At 40.6% G+C, this 24109-nt stretch overlaps 2 protein-coding genes across 2 annotated transcripts in view; one reads left to right on the top strand and one right to left on the bottom strand.

The window, feature by feature from the left end:
* Nucleotides 1–284: 284 nt before the first annotated feature.
* Nucleotides 285–24109, bottom strand: part of cacna1aa (calcium channel, voltage-dependent, P/Q type, alpha 1A subunit, a) — a 115311-nt gene continuing 91486 nt past the window's right edge. The window contains exons 44-50 of the mRNA XM_083566262.1: nucleotides 20639–20745; nucleotides 19452–19587; nucleotides 16922–17035; nucleotides 13551–13592; nucleotides 5053–5251; nucleotides 3333–3574; nucleotides 285–2697 (exon numbers count right to left, since the gene is read on the bottom strand). Coding sequence (XP_083422388.1) covers nucleotides 2131–2697; nucleotides 3333–3574; nucleotides 5053–5251; nucleotides 13551–13592; nucleotides 16922–17035; nucleotides 19452–19587; nucleotides 20639–20745 — 1407 coding nt within the window. The 3' untranslated portion in view covers nucleotides 285–2130. The remainder of the gene's footprint in view (nucleotides 2698–3332; nucleotides 3575–5052; nucleotides 5252–13550; nucleotides 13593–16921; nucleotides 17036–19451; nucleotides 19588–20638; nucleotides 20746–24109) is intronic.
* LOC310739948 (uncharacterized protein) lies at nucleotides 10193–11356 on the top strand (the record flags this gene model as incomplete). The annotated part of the gene is made up of 3 exons (XM_083566243.1): nucleotides 10193–10486; nucleotides 10612–11103; nucleotides 11165–11356. The coding sequence occupies 3 exons, from the start codon at nucleotides 10193–10195 to the stop codon at nucleotides 11333–11335; spliced, it is 957 nt and encodes a 318-aa protein (XP_083422369.1). The 3' UTR covers nucleotides 11336–11356.

Genomic DNA, 24109 nt, shown 5'->3' with positions numbered 1-24109 from the left:
ACTACAGAGCTCCACATACCACATGAACAGAACCACACAAAAAACAAATATGGCAAAAACAAAGAGCACAGCAGACTCAGAAGCAAAATAAAATCATAGTCATCATCATCATCATCATTATAATTATCATCATCTTATTGTCTGAAAGTATCACCATCATAAATAACAAATCTAAAAGAAAGATGAAGCGGTTCTCTCTCTTCTCACCGCCTTTATTCCCAACTCACTCCATCAAACACTGGAAGACTAAAGTAAGGGGAAAAGAGTCAATGTGTATAAACAGGTTTTGTGTGTGTGTGTGTGTGTGTGTGTGTGTGTGTGTGTGTGTGTGTGTGTGTGTGTGTGTGTGTGTGTGTGCTTAAATGTGTGAAATTCTGTGCAAATGAGCAAATTATTATTAAATTGTGATATAATTGCAAATAATCATTTTACAAAACACACGATTTTTATCTCCAAAATAATTGTGCTATCAATAATAATTTACCAATATTTATGAGTTTTATCAGAACTGTAATTGTTTTTGTAGCAACACTGGAGATGTGGCATTACATCTGTTACAAAATTGTAGTGGGACTCAATCCCACTGTACTGTAGTAAGAAAGCAGATTTAAAAATGGAGATTGTTGGCCTTTTAACCCCTTTGTGCCATCCCTAAAAGTATGAGGGACAATTTCAGAGAGGAGTGAAGGGCAGAGGCTAGGATCAGGAGAGAGAACTTTAAAGACATAATGAAGGTATCAAGAGAAATTCACCCCACCCCAATTCATTCAAAGTTTCTTTGTTAATGTTTTTTTGTTGCTGTTTCATTCATGCAAGGGATTTTTTTATTCTAGGAGTTCAAACAAAGGTGAGCAGTGCAACAGAAGAATCAAGCTTCAATGTCTCTAACAAGACGCAGAAGAAGAAGAAGAAAGAGAAGTCATAGCAGAAGATTGAAGACTGGTTCATTTTTTAATCCCCTCATTCCAGGAGCTGTCCATAGAGTCAGGGTGTGTGCCCCAAACCTACTGTTTAAGCATTCATTTACCGTTTTCTCTCTCTTACACACACACACACACACACACACACACACACACACACACACACACACACACACACACACAGGGCCAGTGGCCTCCTTACCCCTTAATGGAAATAATTATTAACAGTAAACACAGATGATAAAACTCATCAATATTACCCAAAATGTGGGTGGATTTTTGCAATAAACGGTGCTCCAGTCAAGTTGAGTAAAGCGTGTGTTAAATCTCCATTTTCTAGACAGTGAAGTTGTCAGCTTTTCTGAGGTCCCTTCACCAAAACTGTGGCTTTTGTCATTTTGTCTGCAGACAACATAATCCCCAAAGCAGACATTCCTCCTGTTGATAATTGCAGTCTGCATGTTAATTTCCCTTATAAAAGAGTAATTGTCATTTATATGATTTTCTTGTCCCCCACCCTTACCCACCTCCTCTTTCAGATCACTGGAATCATTCAGACAAAAAGCAGGCAGTAGACAGAAAGAAAACGGAACATAATGAAAAGAAGGATTAGGGTTTTCATGCCTCAATTTCCCCCTGAACCTCCCAGTACACTTCTGCTGTTTTTTTTGGGGTTTTTTTGGAACATGCACAATGTCACTGCCTTTCCTTCAACTGAATCTTGCCAGCAACTGATGGTACGTTCCCTCTCTCTCTCTCTTCTGCCTCCCTCTTTGCCTTTCTCCTGCCTCCCATATGCTCTCTCCAGCCTCCATCTCCTCCTCTCTCCTGCCGCTCTCTCTCTCCATTATTCTTTCTCCTGCCTCCCTCATGCTCTCTCCAGCCTCCATCTCCTCCTCTCACCTGCCTCTCTCTCTCCTGCCTCCCTCTCTCTCCGTCTCTCCTGCCTCTCTCTCTGCCTCTCTCTCTTGTGTCCCGCTCCCCTGCCTCTACTGATGTTTTATTTCTTTGATGTTCCCAAAACTAATTAATCTACCATTATTTACTCAGTCCCTCCATTTTCTTAGAAGCTTTCAGGATCCAAGGAAAAACTGCCTCCCATGGTAGAACATCTAGTCTTTAATTGGGTCTAACTTTAGTAAATGCCAGTTTCATCTATTCCTTTCTTGTGTCCTTGCTCCCTCCCTCCCTCCCTCCCCTCTCCCAGAGGCTAGCACCAGTCATCCTCATCTGTCTCACTGTAGGGTTCATGCAGTCCTTTCCTGGGCCCTCTGGGATGTGGAGGCTTGTGAGGTGCACTGTGAGGGGGTCTTTGTGGTGAGGGTGAGGAGGAACGGTACCCGTTAGGCATGCGACGAGCACCAGCGGGGTGAGCAGTCCTAGGTGATCGAGGATGTGGTGCTGGGTTATGTGGGTGTGGGTTTCCCTGTCCTGGGTTTGGCTCATACGCAGGTGGCTCGCACCGTTCATAATCATAAAAGTTGTCACCTGGCGCACTTTCAGATGAACCTGGGCACCAGCGGGCACGGCGGCCAGAGCCATGATGAGGGGGTACAGATGGTTCAGGCACAGGTGGAGAAAAGCGCCTCTGGGTTGGAGTGGGTAAGCGGCTCTGTGGACCTGAAGGCGGTGTACCAACTGGTTTACGAATCACAGGTGAGTAGGTAATGTGTGGGCGCGGGGTGGCAGGTGTCTGGGGCAGTTGCCGTCGACCTCGCCGAGGTGTGCTCGTCCCAGATGTTGAGGGCACGGGACTGCCGCTCACCGAACTACTGCCCTACATGAAAATGGGACAAGGCAAATAAAAAAAAAAAGAACGACAAAATTTATCCACAAAACAACAGCGAAAGAGAGAGAGAGAGAGAGAGAGAGAGAGAGAGAGAGAGAGAGAGAGAGAGAGAGAGAGAGAGAGAGAGAGAGGAATAAAAAAGTAAAAGAGATGATTGTAAAACAACAACAGTAAGGAGGGAAAAAGTACAGTTGTGAAAAAGTAAAAGAAAACACAGAGAAGCAGGAGAGATGTGTGGGCAAATGCAAAACAATGAAAAAAATGTCCAATGTGGGAGAAGCAACATTACACAGAGGACAAAGACAAAAAAAGACCAAAACAGGAGAAAACAAATGAAAAGTAGTTGAATTCCATTGGAACGGTGATAAATAACTAGAACCAGTCATCATGTCATCCTTCCTACATAATAAAGTTTATGTAAGTTTATGATAAATTAATTTTCACCTATAATTTCAGTCTAATTCTGTCTGGTACAATTCTACAGACCTTTACTACAAACATACACTTGTTCCAGTGGACAGTGGAAAAAAACACAGCACAGTGCAAACAGAGCTTCTAAATCCATCAGTATTGATGGATTCACTGTGGAGCCAGGTGAGCATGTGATTTTCATGCAAGCCCACCTGTCGGTGAGTGAGGCACTCTCGGCCCTCACTGGGTGACCGGGACCAGCGACGCTGCCGTTGCCCGTAGTCTCCTCGCTCTCTCTCAGGTGTGTAGCGCTCCTTCTCCACTGAGCTGTGATGGTGATGGTGGTGGTGGTGGTGGTGGTGACGCCGCTCTTTAGCACGGCCACGTTCACGCTCTTTATCTTTGGGTGGCATGTCGCCCGACTGTGTGGTGGTGCTTAGATCTGTTCCGAGACCTACAGCATTACCGTGGGAGTCAGCTTACTGATATCATTCTTTAAACAAATTAAATTAAAATCTATGAGCAGATGTTGACAGCAATAATTAAAATACAGGGAGGGAAGACTTGCGGCAGTGTGACAATCTACATAAATACTTTTAATTTTAGGCCATTTGAATTATAATGAGCATTCATTTTTAGCTGGGTATAATAATGACATAACAGCATCATTTTTAGGAGACAAAGCACCACTTATTACTTATTATTTATTCTTTTCTTCCGATGAGAGTGTCTGCAAGAGCCCAAATAACTATCTGTTGAATATTAGGGAAATGTTGTTTAGTGGTTGCTGAGAGTCTAAAGATTATTCTGACCAAGTTCCTGGACCAATGAGATTTTCTGCCTTCTTGGAATGTGAAACAGTTTTGTCCCTACAAATTTTATTCAATCCCCAAAAGTAATTTTTAGTATCCAAAGAACTTTGAATACTCCAAACAGATCAACTGAAATAGCCAGAAATCTCTTTGTGATCTGAAGTAAAACTTCAAAATGATCTATCTACTAAAAAAATGTGTAAATAAGTATCTATTTTTTTATGTAGACCAAAACACTTATAGGGAATTGTTTTTATGGAGTTTTATGTTCAAATAATAAAATGTATTAATAAAAATATAATAATAAATTATAAAATGAAGTTAAATGTTAATACAGTACAGAATGCGGTGACATGTATCTTTTAACCTTTTTGATGTCATAGGACACTAACAAATAAACAAGAAGAGAAACTACACAGAGGCTTCACTACTACAGAACTGTATACTGTACTGTACATGTACTCACTATAAATGCAATACAGTGAACTGTATTTCTACCAATTTACCAATTAATCTTGCTGTATTCCCGCAAATGTTTTCTGTGTGTGTTTAAAGTTTGTGGGAGGATGATTTACGACTTAAACAATTAAAAAGCATTTTTCAGGTGGCGTCTGTTTATCATGGGTGGTTTTGGAACATAACCACCGCGATAAACAGGGGATTACTGTATAGTCAAATCTTTAGATAATTTTTTTTTGTTTTTATAATCGACCAAATAAAGATTATTAAACTTATTTCAAGCCTTCTTCATTTTCAGATCATTTTGCTCACTTTAAGCATTTATTTCTAAAAAATAGTCAAAATAATCTGCCAGTTGAAAGAAACTTACAAGCCTGCAATTAAGAATATTGTTTATAATAATTTTATACTAAGATTATTACAAACATACCGTAAGAAATATTAAATGCATTTAGAAAAATTTAATAAACCATATTTAACAAGATTTTAATTTATTTTTCTGCATTGTAATTCAGCAACTAATGAACCCTGTCTCGTGTTACAAACAGATTACTAGCTAAGGAATCTATTCATCATCGTCATCATCATCATAATCACTAAAACAAATGTTGGTTCTGACCTCTATCATCCATAAAATCTGTAACAGTTGTGTCTGTCTAACCTGTGTCAGCATCAGTGTAGCGGCTGAGTGATCTCTCAGAAGCTCGATGACTGCGATCTCTGCGCCGGTGTCCATGCCTTGGTCCTTCCTCTGGCATCACTCTCTCCATGGTATAATCATCAGCCCGTGGCCCCCGTCCCAAACGCCCATGACCAAGTGACGAGACTGATCTTTTCATAGGGCTGTTGTCTGTTATAGTCTGTTAGGACAATAAAGAGGCAGATAACAAAACACAAACTGAGATGAAATTAAGAGTGCGTGTGCGTGTGCGTGTGTGTGTGTGTGTGTGTGTGTGTGTGTGTGCGCATGTGCACGTGCGTGCATACAAGACAGCTGGTAGCTTATTTCACTGAACACATTATCCACAAGCAAGCTAAGCAAATCAAAGCAGCCCTACACCCATCATGCAATCTCCAAGATGTTCTAAGAGCAAAAGATACACAACTAGATAATGAAACCCAACATAAGGTAAGTCTTAGACTCACAAATTTGCAAGTATAAGGTCAATGCCATAACTGCTAATAAACTACATTCATATAAAAAGTTTCCTCTAAGAACCCTATGTTGGAGGAGTAATTTATCGGTTAGATGCTACCGTAATTTAAATGCTAGTTAATTGCACAATTTTATATTTGTTCTGTCTATAAAAAGCTGCAGGACTCACAGTCACAGTGCCTTGTGTTTCTCAAATAAGTGCTGATGAAATCAGCAAACACATTGCATAATCCAGGTGTGTAATTTAATGGTTATAAAGAAATCTGACGAATCAGGAGAGGTCAAGAACAAAAAAGTATTGTTAGGCCAAAAAACACTTTTACAATCGGATGGGAAGTTTTTCAAAGCTTCTTCTCTAGGAGACTGAACGAAATCCAGCAAAAGCCTGATTTAGCATCTGGCAGCTTTAAGTAAAAAAAATTAAAAAATTAAAAATAAGGTGAAAAGGCTGGGATATGATAAAGCTTACTAAGATTGGAATAAAGATCAGCAGAAAAGAGTATTATGTTGTGACATAGTAGTTCAAAATGTTTTTGACAATATACAAGAAGAAGAGATGGAGAAAGATGGATAAAATTTCCATTTTCCTATTAAAAAAAGCGTTTGCTTTATCTTTCCATTGCAGAAACTGAAGACAGTAATGACAGCAACATTGGCCTTCAGCACATTGCAAAGAGCTCTCACCACATGGCTTTTAAAGCTCATTTCCTTATACCTGAGCCACAGCACTCATCACCACACACCTTCCTACAGCCCCAGTTTAGTCCACACCCTTTTGTACACCATTTTTGCCTCTTCCATGTCTGCGTTCTGCTGTTAACTACAATGTATACTTAAGTACAACATACTTCCATTCAAATTTTTTTTTTTACAATTATGTGGTTATTAAACTACTGCTGTCAATCAACATTTTATTAGTAGGCATCTCAGCAATCCCTGTCTAAAGTCAAACCTCTTAATGCTCAGGGATAAAAATGAAAACCCAAGAGCTACACTGTGGGACTTCAGGCATTAAATCTCTCTAAGCATTAAATGCAACAGGAAAATTATCCAAATCACACCAGCAATGTGACATGTAATCCAGATTCCATTCTCAATGAGATATTGTGGCTGGGATTTTTGGAGTTTTGCATAAATGAATGTTCTTAAACATCAATAATTCAAGCAATGGCATAAAGACAAACGGGCCAAAGTTTCTCACAAACAATGTGAGATGCTTATACTCCTGTATACTACAGTGCTTAGCCATAAAGATCAACACTAATAGGTGAAGTGAACTCCTTGGATTTACTCAATATAATGGCACACGTCAGGAGGTGAAATATATTTGGTTGCAAATTAAATGGAAATTCTAGAAGCTGATGTGCCGGAAGCAAGTAAAATGGGCAAGTAAAGTCAAGTCAACTCAAGAAGCTTTTATTGTCATTTCAACCATATATAGCTGATGCAGTACACAGTGAAATGAAACAACGTTCCTCCAGAACGTTGTGTAAAAATCTGAGTAACAAACACCAAACTGTAATCTCTATACAACTTGGTCAGTACATCTCTAAAACAGCATGTGTTGTGGGTTTTTTGCAGTATGCAGGGGTAAGTACCTACCCAAAGTGTTCGAAGGAAAAACAAGCAGTGAACTGGTGACAGAGTTACGGTGGCTCAAGTCTCATTCAGTGGATGGGAGGAGTGATGGCTAGTCCATCTAGCCCAGTCCCACAAAAAAAAACAGGTGATGAACACAAAGAATATCACAGCTTGTGTATGTATTTTTGCAGCTGCAGAGCAGCCAGACTTATCGTGCTGCCCCTGTACACCACCAAATTCTCTAACAATGGACATGTGGGCATCGGAACTGGGCCATGGAGCAGTGGAAGAACATGGCCAGGTCTAATAAATCATGTTTTCTTTTCCATCATGTGCACAGCCAGGTGCATGGGCATAGCTTACCTGAGAAAGAGATAACCTAGGTCCTGGTGTTCACATGGGTGTAACAGTACTTTAATGTAATGTACCACCTACATAAACATAGTTCCAGACCTCCTGCATTTACAACTTTTCACTTGTTCCCTTACGGCGGTGTGAACTTGTGTTATCAGGTGGCTGTGTGATGAATTTTATTCTAAACATTTTTATTTTTATTTCATTTTATTTATTTGTCAGGGACAACTCAACATACATAGTGTTAAAGCAAGCTTGTCACTGAAATGCTACATAAAAAGTTTATAGCAAATGCTAATTTTCAACTCCTGTCCCTGGTTGGGCTCTAAACACAGTACAATTTACATACTAAACTACTTCAATTTAAACAAATAACATGATATGGACAATTCCCGTCCCTAGTCATACACAATAAAATTTACCCATGAGATTTACCTGTAAAGTTTACATACACACATATATCATATACAACTCTTACCTACTAGTTTAAAATGAGTGCACCTTTGGTTTGTCTTTAACCAGTTTTTTTTAGCCTGGAAACAAACACATTAAAGTCCAGTATAGTCTTAATGTCAGATAGGTACCCTGGTGGTCTAGTGGTTAAGATGCAGCGCTGCGACCCGGGTTCGATTCCCGGTCAGGGAACCATCCCCAGCCACTCTTAGTGCCGGTCCCAAGCCCGGATAAATTGGGGAGGGTTGCGTTAGGAAGGGCATCCAGCGTAAAACATGTGCCAAACGTGCGGAGGATCCGCTGTGGCGACCCCTAACGGGAGAAGCCGAAAATAAATCCCATAGTCTTAATGTCAGATGGTAATGAGTTCCAGAGTTTGGAGCTCTTTACAGAGAAGGTAGTTTGACCAGAACTGGTCCTACAGTATGGGATTTTACAGTCCTGATTTGTAAAACTCCTAGTGACTCGAATGCTGCTCTGTCTCTCAATAAATGAACTTAATGGCTCAGGTACTAAATGATTAATGCACTTGTAAATTAATTTAAGAAGGCAAAAATTGCTAAAACTCTCAAAATTCATTAAATTATATTTCTTAAAAATGGTACAGTGATGATGTCGAATTGGTTTTTTGTCCATAATTTTTATTGCTCTGTTGTATACAGAACGTATGCATTTGGTTGCAGTAGGAGTGGCTTGAGCCCATGCTGTCATGCAGTATGATATATGAGAAAAGATCATAGCATGCATGTACAGCAGGGCCGCCTGGTGCGGTATAAAACTTCTAATTAATTTAAAACAATTAAGATTACTTTGTATTGTTTTTAAAATGTTCTTTATGTGCTTATCAAATTTTAGTTGAGGATCTAAAACCAATCCTAGATATTTGAATTCTGTAACTGGATTAATTTCTGTATTTTGTATATTAATATTAAATCTTCCTTTTAAATTGAGTTTTTTAATGGAAAAGCACATAGAAACTGTTTTTGTGAGATTAAAAACTAGTTGATTTTGGATGAGCCATTGTTGGATGTCAAACATACTAGTAGACAATACAGCTGCAGCCTGCTCAGGTGACTTAGCGGGTGCATAAATAGCTGCATCATCCGCATAAAGCTGACATCTGGCATCAGAGCAGTGCAGGGGCAAGTCATTTATAAAAAGACTAAACAGCATGGGGCCAAGTATAGTACCCAGCGGAATGCCCATTTTTATGTTTGAGAGTGTGGATATGTTTTGATCAACTTTAACACACTGTACTCTAGACTGGAGGTAAGATGTAAACCACAACACTGCCTCATTTGAAAAAATTAAATTTAACATTTTAGATAAAAGCAAACTATGGTTGACCATATCAAATGCCTTTTTAAGGTCAATAAATACAGCCCCCACCACATTACCCTTGTCCAGGGACTTTTTTTCTTTTTCTATTAAACAGCAGTTTGCTATTTCTGTTGAATAACCTGGTCTAAACCCAAACTGGTGAGGATGGAGTAGCTGTCTGGCTTCTAAATGGTCACTCAGTTGCACTACTACAACTTTTTCAATAATTTTAGATAAGACTGGTAAAATCGATATCGGGCGATAGTTACTCATTGAGTCTTGGCTACCACTTTTGAACACAGGAATAATTATGCCTTGTTTCCATGCACTGGGAAATGTACTGTTTCTGATAGAAAGATTAACAAGGTGGGTCAATTATTTGACAAGGACATCCTTATACTTTTTAAGAAAACAACTGTTCATGCTAAAAATGTCATCAGACTTAGAATTTGGAAGTTTATTAATTATTTCTGCAACTTTTATATCCGACACCTCTTTAATATAAAATAAATCTGTTGAGGTTGCTCTCAATGGATAATTGAGAGGATTGACAAGCTGGAATTCTTTTGTTAGTTCTTCAACAGATTGTAAAAAATATGAATTAAATTCATCAGCTATAGTGGCACAATCGGTTATACGATTTCCATTAATGTTAAGTTCTGTAATCTTTTTATGTTTATTTAATTTATTAGTCAGATTATTTAAATGCCTCCAAAGTGAATTATTGTTGCCTTTTGCACTATCAATTAAATGATTGTAATATGTCACTTTTGCTTTTCGCAGCTCAGATACTTATTATTAAAACCCGAGCGAGCTGTACTCCAGCTTCCGCCTCCTGTTTCACTCGCACCCTGACAAAATAACGAACCTCCTGAAAAGGAATATAAAGTTAAAAAAAATGTAAATAAAAAAAAATAAAAATAAAAAAAAGACGGATATGATCGGGTTGCCGCCGTGGTACCGGTGCGACCCGAGCCTCGGAGGGAGGATTCGCTCTGCCGCGATGACGCAACAGCCAAGTTCCGCCTCTGAAAACACCCGGAAGCGCGCTGCCGTCCCTCGCGATTCATCCTCGCCGGCTCAGGAACATGCAAGCATGGCGGCGCCACACCCCCCGGAGTGTATGATGGAATTCCCGGCTCGCTTTTCCGGCAATATAACAGATTGGGGCGGATTTATACTGAGCATCGGTGAATACATGGACATTTATTCATCCTCTTACCCCACTGAAGTAGGCAAAATCGTGCTCCACATTTCTCTGCTGTCGGGAGAATCCCTCTCTCTGGCCAGTGAGTTGTGGAGCGCGACTGGAGGCGAATTCGGCTTGTGCGCCCGGTTTATCCGGCTTCTCACCAGGGAACTAGGGATGGTCATCAGGACCTCTGGGGGATCTTCACCCTGCTCCAGACCCTGCTCCAGGCCCTCCAGGACGGCGCTCCTCCACCCCAGGACCTCCAGGAGATCTCCGTCCTGCTCCAGGCCCTCCAGGACGGCTCAGCTCCGCCTGAGGGACTCCAGGAGATCCTCACCCTGCTCCAGGACCTCCAAGAGAGCACAGCTCTGCCCCAGGGCCTCCAGGTGAGCGCAGCTCCTCCCCAGGACCTCGAGGTGAGCTCCTCTCTGTCCCAGAGCATCTCAGTGAGCTCCTCTTCACTCCAGAGAGTCCCCGTGAGCTCCTCTCCGCTCCAGTGTGTCCCCGAGAGCACCTCTCCGCTCCTGTGTGTCCCCGAGAGCACCTCTCCGCTCCAGTGTGTCCCCGAGAGCTCCTCTCCGCTCCAGGGCTTCAAGGAAAGCTCAGTTCCTCTTCAGGACCTCAAGGAAAGCTCAGTTCCGCTCCAGAGACCCCAGGTGAGCTCAGCTCCACTCCAGAGTTTCGAACAAGAGCTCCACGCCGCTTCAGGGCTTCCAGGAGAGCTCCGCTCCGCCCCATGGTTTCCACGAGAGCTCCTCTCCACCCCAGGGATTCCACAAGAGCTCCTCTTTGCTCCAGAGTTTCCAGGAGAGTTCCGCTCTGCCTCGGAGTTTCCACAAGCATGCCGCCTGTTCCAGGGGTCCTGTGGATGCGCTGCGCCGCCTCTGAGTTTCCAAGAACGCTCCACCCGGCTCCCTTTTTCCTGCTGAGGGAGCCATTACATTGTCACCTGGCCGCGAAGTGGATGTCGTACCGCCGCCTGGCCGCAAAAAGGATGTGGTACCGCCGCCTGGCCACGAAAGGGACGTCGTAGCGCCGCCTGGCCGTCCAGAGCCATCCGGCAGTGATGTCGCGGTCCCAGACTCTTCTGAGGGTGACACCACAGCCCCAAGCTCCTCCAATGGTGACGTCATGCCTCCGAGCTTCTCCGAGGGCAACGTTACGCCTCTGAACTCCTCCGAGGACGACGTCACGCCTCTGAGCTCCTCCGATGGCGACTTTATGCCTTTGAGCTCCTCCGATGGCGGCGTCTCGCCTCTGAGCTCCCTTGATGGCGACGTCTTGCCTCTGAGCTACTCCGTTGGTAATGTCTCGCCTCTGAGCTCCTCCGGAAATGATGTCTCGCTCCTGAGCTCCCCTAAAGGCGAGGTCTCGCTCCCGAGCCCCTCCGTCAGCGCCATCTCGCCCCCGAGCTCCTCCTTCGGCGATGTCTCGCTCCCGAGCTCCCCTAAAGGGTTAGGGTCAGGGTTAGGGACGTCCCCTGTTGGCGACGTCTCGCCCCAGTGGCCCCTCCAGTAAGCGTCAGTCCACCCCTGACCGCCGCTGAGGGCGTCACTCGGTCTCTGGTCTCGGCCATTGAGGTCGCTCAGCCTCTGGACTCCGCTGAAGACATCTCTCTGCCTCCGGCCTCCGCCGTTGACGTCGCTTTGTCTCCAGTATCCGCTGCAGGCATCCCTCCGTCCCCGGTCTTCGCTACAGGTGGCTCTCTGTCCCCGGTCGCCGCTGAGGTTGTGTCTCCGTCTCCAGCCTTCGCCCTGCCTCCGGCCTTCGCCCTGCCTCTGGTCTTCACCGATGGTTTCGCTCCGTTCCTGGCCTCCGCGGTGAGCTGCCCGCCATTTCACTGATGGTGTGGTTCTTTCCCATGTCCTTGGAATAGGCTCCGCCAGGGTTGTCGCCCCACCTCGAATCCTTCCTGGCTTTCCTCGGTTCCGTGGCGATTCTGACCGGGTCCACTTCGACCCTGGACGGCCACCGGGGCCCTCCTCCATCTGTGGGTTTGGGGTGTCCTGTGTCTCGGGGGGGGGGGGGGGGGGGGTAATGTCAGGGATCCACTCGCCACCCCCCCTTTTGTGGCTCTCATGCCTACGCTCTCCCTCCATAAATCCTCCAGCACCAGCTGACTCGAATCAGGTTTTAATCACAATCACTGGAACTCATGGCAGGTGTGTGTGATTTACCTACAGGCCTTATTCTGCAGGTGACTGGTGACTCTAAAGACAGTTAGAGCCCTGTTAATAAAAGGTGTTCTGACTTACAATCAGAGTATATATATTTTTTAAAAACCCGAATATATATATTCCCAATTATTAAATATTTCTTTTTGTCTCTGGATTGTTGTTTGTTGGAAGATCACATTAAAGATGGAAGTAGTCTGACATTTACAGTTTTATTATTTCTGTGTTTATATTTAAAATATCTGCAATTTTATGAGTGTGTAGACTTTTATATCCACTGCAGATTTTAATGTTTTTTTTAGGCAAGCTAGCACTTTTTTTTACTTGACTAAAATCCTTATCTCAGTTTTATGACACTTTCATGTGTGCTTCAAAAAGTAAATCTTATTCAATCAAACAAAAATTCTGGCACTGCCTTGTGCAGGACAGAAAAGGCTGCTTTTACCTTCAAATGTGACATTATGCAGGTGTATATAAATGGTCTTTTAAGGACACTAACCCTTGCATTCTAAAAGGGTTCAAATTTGATTTATTCTGAAAGGCAAAGCCTAGTTAAAAATAATACAAAGAATGTTGAAGGTTTTAGGGTGAACTGTAGAATCTTTTTTTGCAATGCAGAAGAAGTGGAAAATAAAGTGAGTGATAATGTGAACATTAAATGTAGCTGTTCATTATTTAACTGAGAATAAGCCCATGCAGACAGCCACAGCCAGACAGACAAAGCAACAGAGAGGAGACAGACAGCAATATATATAATTAAACTCAGGCAGCTATGTAGATATTTGGAAGATGAAAGCATACATTTTTAAAAAAGCCTGTTTTTTAAGCAAAATCCTGCACTTTGTCCCATTGTTTAATTATCGATTAATAGCCCGAGACAGACGGGAGGAACAGAGGAAGAGTTACACAGATGTAATTAAAGAACATACACTGAGGTTATTCCCTCGATGCCTTCCTCTCCTCCTCGGCTGCTGGTAAAGCCATAAGCACACACAACCACATTGGCAGCACAAAGATGTTATAACCGCACACACACACACACACACACACACACACACACACACACACACACACACACACACACACACACACACACACACACACACATATACACACACACATACACACAGTCACCAGGATAAGGACAGAGAGATGCAGGATTAGTGTAAAGGATTACATATAAGAGGAAAGGGAACGTGGGAAAAGAAAAAAAGAGAGAGAGAGAAAGATGGGTTAGAACCAAATAGTTATAACAGGGAGAGACACTAACCACAGTAACACACACACAAACTAAGAGCCAGAAGCAGTGTTAGAGACACCATTATCACTTCAACACTATAAAACACAACATAGCACACATTTACATTAACAAGTGCAGAAACAGTAACACCTTCACTTTCACACTAAACATCTATTTAAACATCAAAAATCTGTCACACATACCAAAACACACACACACATTCTGCTGCACACTGCACTAATAAGTATGTTTCTAGACATAAAGGAAAATCCATCTGTGTGTGTGTGTGTGTGTGTGTGTGTGTGTGTGTGTGTGTGTGTGTGTGTGTGTGTGTGTGCGCGTGTGTGTGCACGTGTGTGCACATGTGTGCACATGTGTGTGCACATGTGTGTGCACGTGTGTGCACATGTGTGTGCACATGTGTGTGTCTTCACCAGAGCTGAACTTCTGGTGAAGGGGAGAGGGGTAATTTGAAAATATATTTTAAACAAAAGAATGATTATTTTGTGAGCTGCACTGCTAAATGACTTCTTCCATATATAGATCCTGTGTGTTACTGAGTGCATGTGTGCTGCATGTGTTACTGACAACATGGAATTTACTGGGGCACATAGTCAAAGTGGAATCAGTGGTATTGAATGAAATGAGAGTTAAACAAAAAAAATCTATTCTGGTAAAATGCATTTGGGTTCTGCCACTGTGTAAAATGTAAATAAAAACAGAATGTAACGATTTGCAAATGTCATAATCCCATATTTCATTCACAACAGAACACAGGCAATAAAAGTCTGGAAAAGTGAGTGTAACTATAAAGAAACAGCCGAAGAAACATTTTGCAACTAACTCAGTTAAATCCCAACCAATTAGTAACCTGAAGTAAAGACTTTGGGACAAAACTCATTTAAAATGTATTGAGGCAAAGTGGAAACTGTTCTGTGGTCAAAGGAATCAAAATTTGTATTTATTTTCGGAAACCATGGACACCACATCCTCCGGACTAAAGAGGAGAGGGACCATCTGGCTTGTTCTCAGCACTCAGTTTAAAAGTTGCATTTCTGATGGTATGGGGAACATAGCTGTGTATAAAATGGGCAGCTTGCACATCTGGAAAGTTTCCATCAATGCTGAATGAATATATATGTTTTAGAGCAACAAATGCTTCCATACAGAAAACCTGAAGACAATACTGCATCTATGACAACAGCATGAGTTCGTTGTAGAAGAGTACGGGTGCTGAACTGACTTGTCTGTCTAGACCAGGGGTGTCAAACTCAGGTGTAATTATATTTGGCCCGCGAGTTCATATCAAATGTGTATTAGTGCTGGCCCGCCAGTATATAGCACATACACTGCTAATACTACAAATCCCAGAATGCTCCGCTAATACTACAAATCCCAGAATGCTTTGTTAGCGCGTTGGCGTGTCAGTCGAGACCGCTGAAAAACTCCGCCTACTCAGCGCTGAATTTACACGGAGATTTACCGACTTTAAAGCCCAGTAATGCAGATTTGAACTGCTCAGTAATCCGTTTGTGATTGACGTGGAAAGCGCAAAAAACCCACCTCGAAATGGAGCTGATTGAACTCCAGTGTAGAGACACGCTCGAGTCAAAGTACGACTCTGTGTGTGCTGCACAGTTTCCATGTTTCCTCCCCGACACACTGCTCCAACTCCATGCCCAAGCTGCTCAAACGCTCTCTGTGTTCACCAGCACATATCTGTGTGTGTAACTGTTCACTTTATTGAAGATGAACAAAACACCACTCAGGAGTCTCACTGATGAACATCTTCACTCTATCCTGAGGATTTCCTCAGCTCAGAGCCTAAACCCCAGACATGATGCACTTGCATCCAAAAAGAGATGCAGGAATCTGTCTTCAACCAATGAATGAATGTTGTCTTTATGCACTTTTCTTACTCCAAGGCATGGACTGTTAATGGTTGAAAGATTGCTTTTTTTAATTGAAGGAAATTGTTATTATTTTTGGTTTTGTTGTTGGCCTGTGAAAAATGATTTACATTATAAAGGAATTCGAAAGTCTATAAAGCGAGGCAGACATAATAAGAAACGAATACCACTGATTTGTGTTTTATTTCAAATTAAATTTCTCGTGTGTTTATAATATTAAACTTTGGTTGTTCCAGATTTAATGTTTATGCAAAACTAAAGTTTGTTTCTATATGAAAAGGTTCAACATTACATATCTAGAGAGAAGGGAAAAACATGCTCAATTGCAGTCGTTTTTTCAATAAATATTGAGTTTGGCCCGCGACTTCGTCCCAGTTTTAAATTTTGGCCCACTGTAAATTTGAGTTTGACACCCCTGGTCTAGACCCTTCACCATCTAAAAATATTTGGTGCATCATGAAATGTATTAGACATGAATGGAACAACATTACTCTCGCAACATTTCAGCAACAAGTCACCTGAGTTTCCAGACATTTACGGACAGTTGCTACAAGAAGAATGGAGGCTACACGGGGGTAAACATAGTCCTGTCCAAACTTTTATGATTAATGTTGCAGCCATCAAAATCTTAATAAAATATTATTTTTTCTTGAAATGGTACATTTTATCAATTTGAACATGTCATATGTTTTATTGTGAATAAATTATGCATTTCTGGGATTTGCAAATCTTTGCATTGTTCTGTTTTTATTACAATTTTAAAGAGCACCCATAACATATTGGAATTGGTCATTCATGAACGCTTTTCACTTAGGCAAAGATCCACTCAAAGTTAACTCTGGACATTAAATAATAAACAGTATAATTGATTTTTATTATAATTAGACACTTACTTTCAGAAACAGTATATTCATCTTATACCTTATTTTTCTGCATTTGCATTTAACACCACAGTATTTTTATATGGACTTTTCATTTGAGAGAATGTTTTATGATCATTTGGAAAGTGAATTCTCATTCACAAAGGTCACAGGAAAATAAATTAAATAATAAAAAATAAAAAAGTGTGACAAAATGAAGGGGAAAAAAGACCAAAGGGACATTGATGAGAGACAGGCAAAAGTGAGGGCTGACTTGACAATGTGCTCACTTGGTTGTCTGCTGGGAGTCGAGGCATAGAAGCTGCCCTGCTGTGGCCTTCCATTGGAAGGAAGGGCTCAGTGTCGGAGAACCCGTCCCGCCCCATCTCTCTCATCTCTACTGTCTGTGGAAAACAGAGTGAGAGAGCAGGCGTGACCCCCGCAGAGAGAACGACAGCTTTCTAAAGAGATGCGTGATAAAATAATCCCGCCTCAGCTATGCCTCAGTGCTCATTATAAATGGCCTTCTAGATTATTACATTCCTGCAGTTATCCAATCAGCCAATTAGGTGGCAGCAGCACAAACCATACACTTATGCAAATACAGATCAGAAACTTTACTTAATTTTAACATAACACATCAGAATAAATTGAAAAGTCTGGTTTCTGTGACTTCAACCCTGACAGGGTTGGTGGTAATACATGGTTTAAATATTTCACAGACTGCTGAGTGCCTGAAAGGCTGCAAGGAAGGTCATAGTAACTCAAATAACTCTTTACAACTGTAATGACCTGAAAAACATCTTAAAATGCACCACAGATTAAACCAACACATCTAACATTATCCTCAAGATGACCTACATCAGCAAAAATAGTTCCAGTTAGAGTGAGGTTTTGCCCATTATAGACTCAGATTCCTGTTCTTGTCTAGGAGAATTTGAGGGCCTGTTGTTGCTCATCCAGCTCAGTAACATTGTTGTTTAATGTGTTCTACATGTAGAGATGCTTTTCTGCTCAACACAGTTGTAAGGAGTGATTATTTAAGTTTCTGTACACTTCCTGCAAGCTCAGACCATGCTGTTCCTGCTAACAAGATATTTTTACCTCCTGGCAGCTACATGCATGTCATAGTCAAAGTTACAGAGATAATCATTTCCCCTATTCTGATTTAATTCAATGTTATTTGTGTAGCACATACACATTGTCTCAAAGCAGCTTTCCATAGATAAAGTGGTAATAAGGTTTCATAAAAGAATGTATAAGTTTGGGAATGAAAGTCAGTAGGAGTAAGACAGAGTACATGTGTGTGAATGAGAGGGAGGGCAGTGGAGGGGTGCGGTTGCAGGGAGAAGAGGTGGAGAAGGTGGAGGAGTTCAGGTACCTGGGGTCAACAGTGCAGAGTAATGGAGAGTGTGTTAGAGAAGTGAAGAAAAGAGTGCAGGCAGGGTGGAGTGGGTGGAGAAGAGTGATAGCAGGAGTGATTTGTAAATGATGAGTATCTGTGAGAGTAAAAGGGAAAGTTTATAGGACTGTGGTGAGACCTGAGATGTTGTATGGTTTAGAGACAGTGGCATTGAGTAAAAGACAGGAGGTGGAGCTGGAGGGAGCAGAGCTGAAGATGTTGAGATGTTCGTTGGGAGTGATGACAATGGACAGGATTAGAAATGAGTTTATTAGAGGGACAGCGCATGTAGGACGTTTTGGAGACAAGGTGAGGGAGGTGAGATTGAGATGGTTTGGACATGTGCAGAGGAGGGACATGGGGTATATCAGTAGAAGAATGCTGAGGATGGAGACACCAGGAAAGAGAAAAAGAGGAAGACCAAGGAGGAGGTTTAGGATGTGGTGAGAGAAGACATGCAGGTAGTTTTTGTGAAAGAGGCAGATGTAGAGGACAGGGGTGTATGGAGACGGATGATCCGCTGTGGCGCCCCCTAATGGGAGAAGCGGGAAGAAGAAGAAGAAGAAGAAGAAAAGAATGTATAGGTTTATTGAATATAAGTGTGTTCCTTATAATCGTTTATTCCTGATGTATGAGTCAGTGGTGACTGTGGTGAAGGAAAAACTCCCTGAGATAGTATAAGGAAGAAACCTTGAGAGGAATCAGACTCAAAAGGGAACCTCATCCTCATCTGGGTGGCACTGAATGTCCATTTATTGTAGTTTCTGATGTTTGATGTGAACATTAACTGAGGAAACTGACCTGTATCTGCATTATTTTTATTCGTTGCTCTGCTACCATATGATTGGCTCATTAGATAATTCAGTGCCAATTACCTGACTATAAAGAGTATTGTCAACATTGTTAATTGTACCTTTTTAGTAATAATTTAATAAATATATTGTAAAACTAGCAAAAGCTGGATGGATATGTATTAATGCTGGACCATTTGGAAGCCCAGAGAGGCTCAAACATCTACCTAAAACAGCAATGGAAATGCACAAATGATGAAATGAATTTTTACTATCAGACAGAAAAAACTGAAAGCAAAACATAAGAAACACTGAGTGTGTCTGATCAGAAAATTGTCCAAATCTTTGATGGGATAATGTGAAAATATTACGACAATAAAATTCTGCATCTTGATTAATCCTACAGATTAGATAAATAAAGTCCCCAAAAACCAAAGAAGAAGCATCATTTCTTGTTACTCCTGAAAAAAATACATCCATAAGATTATAATCCACCGAGTTGGACTTTGCATTTTTATAAAGATGCACTAAATGATCACGTTTGTTTGTATGTGAAGTATTTCTGAAAGTAGAAAAATAAAACTGTATAAAAATGTCTTGATTGTGATGAATGTGTGTTCGGGGTACCTGTGATGTGGGCCGGCTCTCAGTCATGTCATCTGCTGGCTGGCCTTCTGGACTCCAGCTGCCTGCTTTCTGAGACATCTCCTGAGCTCTGGCTGTGACCCATGACTGGCTCTCTGAGATGCCCCCATCCACGGCCCTAATCATATACACAGCTAGAATGCTTTTCTCTTTTTCACATTTAAAATGATAATTTTTATTTTTTATTTTCTAGCACTTTACATAAATTCAATTAGACTTTTTTTTTCTACTTAGCCATCTATTCACCCAAATGACGCTGAAGATTTAAAGGTAATTAAATTCCCTATACCCCAAAACATTCAGCTTAAAGTCTGCTGATATGATAACACTTGCTCAGTTGTATGCTCTTCATGATTTATCTTCAATAATGATTTGGAAAAAAAAAAATAATCGGAAATGTATTGCTAAATGATTACAGTTAAAAGATTACTGGTGCCAGTCAATCAATTAGTCAGTGAGCTGGACCTTCTAAACAAATAATTTTATGAAGCTAGAACTTAAAATTTTTTGTCAACCATGTACACCAACAACTATTTATTACTTTTTTTTACTTTATTCGCAGTCAATGTGTAAATGATGAGAGATATCAAAAATAATAAGAAATAAAATGCGTAGATGTTGTACTTAAGGTCCTTAAATAGCCATCAAAGACTCTTAATGTACTAGAAATGTAAAGTGATAAATTATATCTGTTAGCAAACCAGTTTACACTGGTGCAAAGTAAGAGTGGTAGGATTGTGCTGAAAACGTCTAAAATGGTGGTAGTAATAGACACAATGGCACATTGAAAACAATGTATGCCAGATACAGTATATATGCGGAAATATATGATTTGTTTAAAAAAAAAAAAAAAAAAAAGGAATTTGAGAAAGCTCTGATCAAAATTCTTAAATAAACTCACAATGGACCAATCATTAGCTAAACTGATGTTATGAAGATTCCATGGCTCCATAATTAACAACTTCTGCCCCAGTAGTGCCAGGTGTGAGGGCAGACATTTGAACATGCATCATCAGAGAAGTAAAGACCTTTTTAAAATATAATAGTGAAAAGGTACACTTAGTGTCTATCTTTTCACTTTTTGCCCAATTTGATGGAAAAAGAAGACAGACAGGGGTTCAGGAGTAATCATATGACAAAAATAAACCAAAATGAAAATGTCTACTTACAAACTGTTAGGGCCTGGTTGTTGGTCAGAAAGGCCATTGAGTCCCTGACCAGAATTCTGCGTCGGCGATGGCGGCTCCAGGCGCTGAAACATTAATGGCGTTCGATTCTGTGTAAGATACAACATGGCCTATAGCTGGTATCAGGCAAGCAGATGGGAAAATGGGGAGAAGGGGTGGCAAGGAAATGGGATATATGACATCCCAGGTGCAAATGGGATTAGATCCATCAGCAAAACAAGGCAAATAAATTGCGAAGGCATTCTGGGATTTGGAGTCTAGTGAGTCGATGAAGTGAACCTATGAGCAAAAGAACTTTAATGGGACCATCATGCTGAGAATTAATTTACTTTACACGTGCTAGTAAATTAATGCTATTGGCAAAGAGTTTGCTGCTATAGGTATAGATTAGCAGCATTATCTAGTAGATTTCTAGTTACTCAGATTGAGTCTGACTGAATGTTTCTATATGATTCACTTTAAAGCTGCTGAGCTGAAGCTGGTGTGTGTGTGTGTGTGTGTGTGTGTGTGTGTGTGTGTGTGTGTGTGTGTGTGTGTGTGTGTGTGTGTGTGTGTGATACACAGAGAAGGCTGATCTTCCACACTGTAGCTCAATGGACTATTAAAGTTATTAAATATATTTCAATGAAATATTTCATAATCCAGTTAAAACAAATATTGTATGTAAAAACCATCCAGCAAAACAAGTAACATTTCATCTTCTCGTCCTGCAGTGCTGAGTTGTGTGTAGTTCCTCACTCTAATGTTTTACTATAAGAAGCTCCAGTAAATTACTTAAAATATTAAAAGGTAAATATTTTATCAAACTTTTTTTTTTACACAGATTCTTATTCACATACTTCAATTATTTGTTTGTTGCATTTTTGATGTAAATGAAACATAAAAATAGATTATGTTAAATGTATTTGGTTGATTGTACTTGTACAGGGTGTATGCAGTGTCCATGTTCATCTAAGATACAGTATTTTCGAGACAATTATGTCTTGATGTTAGTAGTAAATCCGTGTTCATGTTCATAAATTGAGAAAGTGTGAAGACGATATCTTACAATTCAGTGTTTGTGATTTACACCACTGTTAAATTTGTATGATTATTTTTAATGTTCAGTAAATGCCATGCTAGTCCACAGCAAGGGTTAGACACAGACCACAACTCCTAAGCATGCTTGTGTTTGTGTTTGGCAGAATATTAGAGAATATTATATTGTTTCATTTTGTAGACTAATTTTAATAACCACACTTTTTAATGTAACATTATTAACTTGTTGATTATTGTTTTACCAAAAGCAGCTCATGACCTGCATCTTTATGTCATGACGATACTTTAAGGGGCCAATTATCATGAACTCATCATTAATTACTCATGTACTAATGTTTGTTCATGATCAGTTCATTTATATTCATATTATGACTTCTATAATATTGTTATTACTATCAGTACTAAACACATTACTACACATAGTACACACAGAAGATGTAAATATAGTGGACTGAACTGGAAACATATTTGTAATTTATCAGTAATTTAGTGCATTTATACAAGGTGTAAACAGGAACAGTGTACAGTAAGAGCAGAGCCCCTGCAAACTTGCAAAGGTGGTCTCTTTTTCTTTTGTATTTAAACACTGTTATGTATATACTTGCATTATGTCTCTACTTTTAATATATTTGCACATTTCTTTTTCTTTGCTGTTGTAATACAGAAATGTTCCCACTGTGGGATGACTAAAGGTATATCTTATCTTATCTGATCTGATCTGATCTGATCTGATCTGATCTGATCTTATCTTAAACATCTCTCTGTCACATACTTCAATTTCACACTTCTTCCTGTGATCAAAGAACCTATCCATGTAGTTCAGCACTATCACAGCTGCTCCAGATGTTACATCAGAATGTTTGATTAACCCTAACCCTAACCCTTTCAGATCACAGAGGGGGCTTTGTGTTGTATTCTATATTTAAACCCGTACATAATGTTCTTACTATTCCACTTGATGATTCAAAAATAAAATAATCAACTTGTAGGATATAAATAAAATGAATAGTACACAGGCCAGCAAACATGGATTTGTTTAAAGGTCTGTTTATGTGTTTTTAATTAATAGTCAGAATTCTGGTGAAATTTTAGGGAGCAGTAAAGAATGACTTGCGCTCTGCTTCATAAACCTTTAGTGTGTGTTTGAGTGTTTAAGAATGGAAACACACACACACACACACACACACACACACACACACACACACACACACACACACACACACACACACACACATATATATAGATATACATCAGACATATATGATGTAAGCATGAGCTTGAAGCTGTCAGAAGTTCAGAAGAGCAGAGTAATACAAGGATGTGTGATTTCTGGCTTCATCTTTATCATCATGGATGACTAGAAAATATCCTCCACATGAACAGGGGAATCAGACAGACATTCATTTCGGTACACAAAGACCTTCCCAATGCCAAAATATTGCATTCACATTCAGTGATCTATAGGAAAAGACTTGATGAACTGGCAAATCACGCTGCTATCGATTAAACACTGGAGCCCAAACGTACTGAAAGTACCAATGTGGAGTCACTACAGTCTTCTGAATACAGCAGCAGGATGAAGCACATGGTCTCCAGCAACAAAGTTGTGTCCATTTTGCTTAACAGTGCCATAATAACATCTTAGATAAGACACATTCCACAGGAAGTGTCTGAGGAGGTAACTCAGAATCAACTACTGATGTAACTGTGTGAGGCCACCAAGACCGTTTTCTCTTTTAAACAACTGGAGCATTTCAGACATGCACCTAGATAGGAAACCAAAAACAATTACACAAAAGGGCATTTGCTGGATGGGTGAAGGAGAAGAGGAAAAGGGAAAGATATGAATAATTTGTCATAAAGAACTCAAAAAGGAGAAGTTCAGATTCAGACCCCTGGACCTTCTACACCATGAATAACATTAGATATAATATAGCCTAACAATAGCACCTGCAAACAACCCTAACCCTAACCCTAACCATTCTATCATGAATAACTTCACATAAACTACAACCCCAAATCAGAAAAAGTTGGGACAGTATGGAAAACGCAAATAAAAAAAGAAAGTAGTGATTTCTAAATTTACTTTGACTTGTATTTCATAGCAGACAATATGAACACAAAATATTTCATGTTTTGTTTGGTCAACTTCATGTCATTGTCAGGAACTTGGGTGCGGGGCTAGGTGAGTGGATGATAGGACCCAAATGCAGGATGCTCCAGACGATAAGAATCGAGAGAGGAGGGTTGCACAGGCAGGAAATATTTAATGTCCGAATATTTTAGCACAAAACACAGTCGCGACAAGCACAGGGTTAAAGTAGAAGAAAAGAGAGCATGCTTGGACCGGTCTGAGGCGGGAGACATGGAAGGTCGGGTGGATGCGCAAAACTCTAGGCAGCTTGAGACGCACTG

The sequence above is a fragment of the Silurus aristotelis genome (assembly GCF_946808225.1).
Source record: "Silurus aristotelis genome assembly, chromosome: 17".
Classification (NCBI taxonomy): Eukaryota; Metazoa; Chordata; class Actinopteri; order Siluriformes; family Siluridae; genus Silurus; species Silurus aristotelis.
The sequence above is the reverse complement of the archived record's forward strand: the minus strand, read 5'-3'. Positions and strand labels throughout refer to the sequence as shown.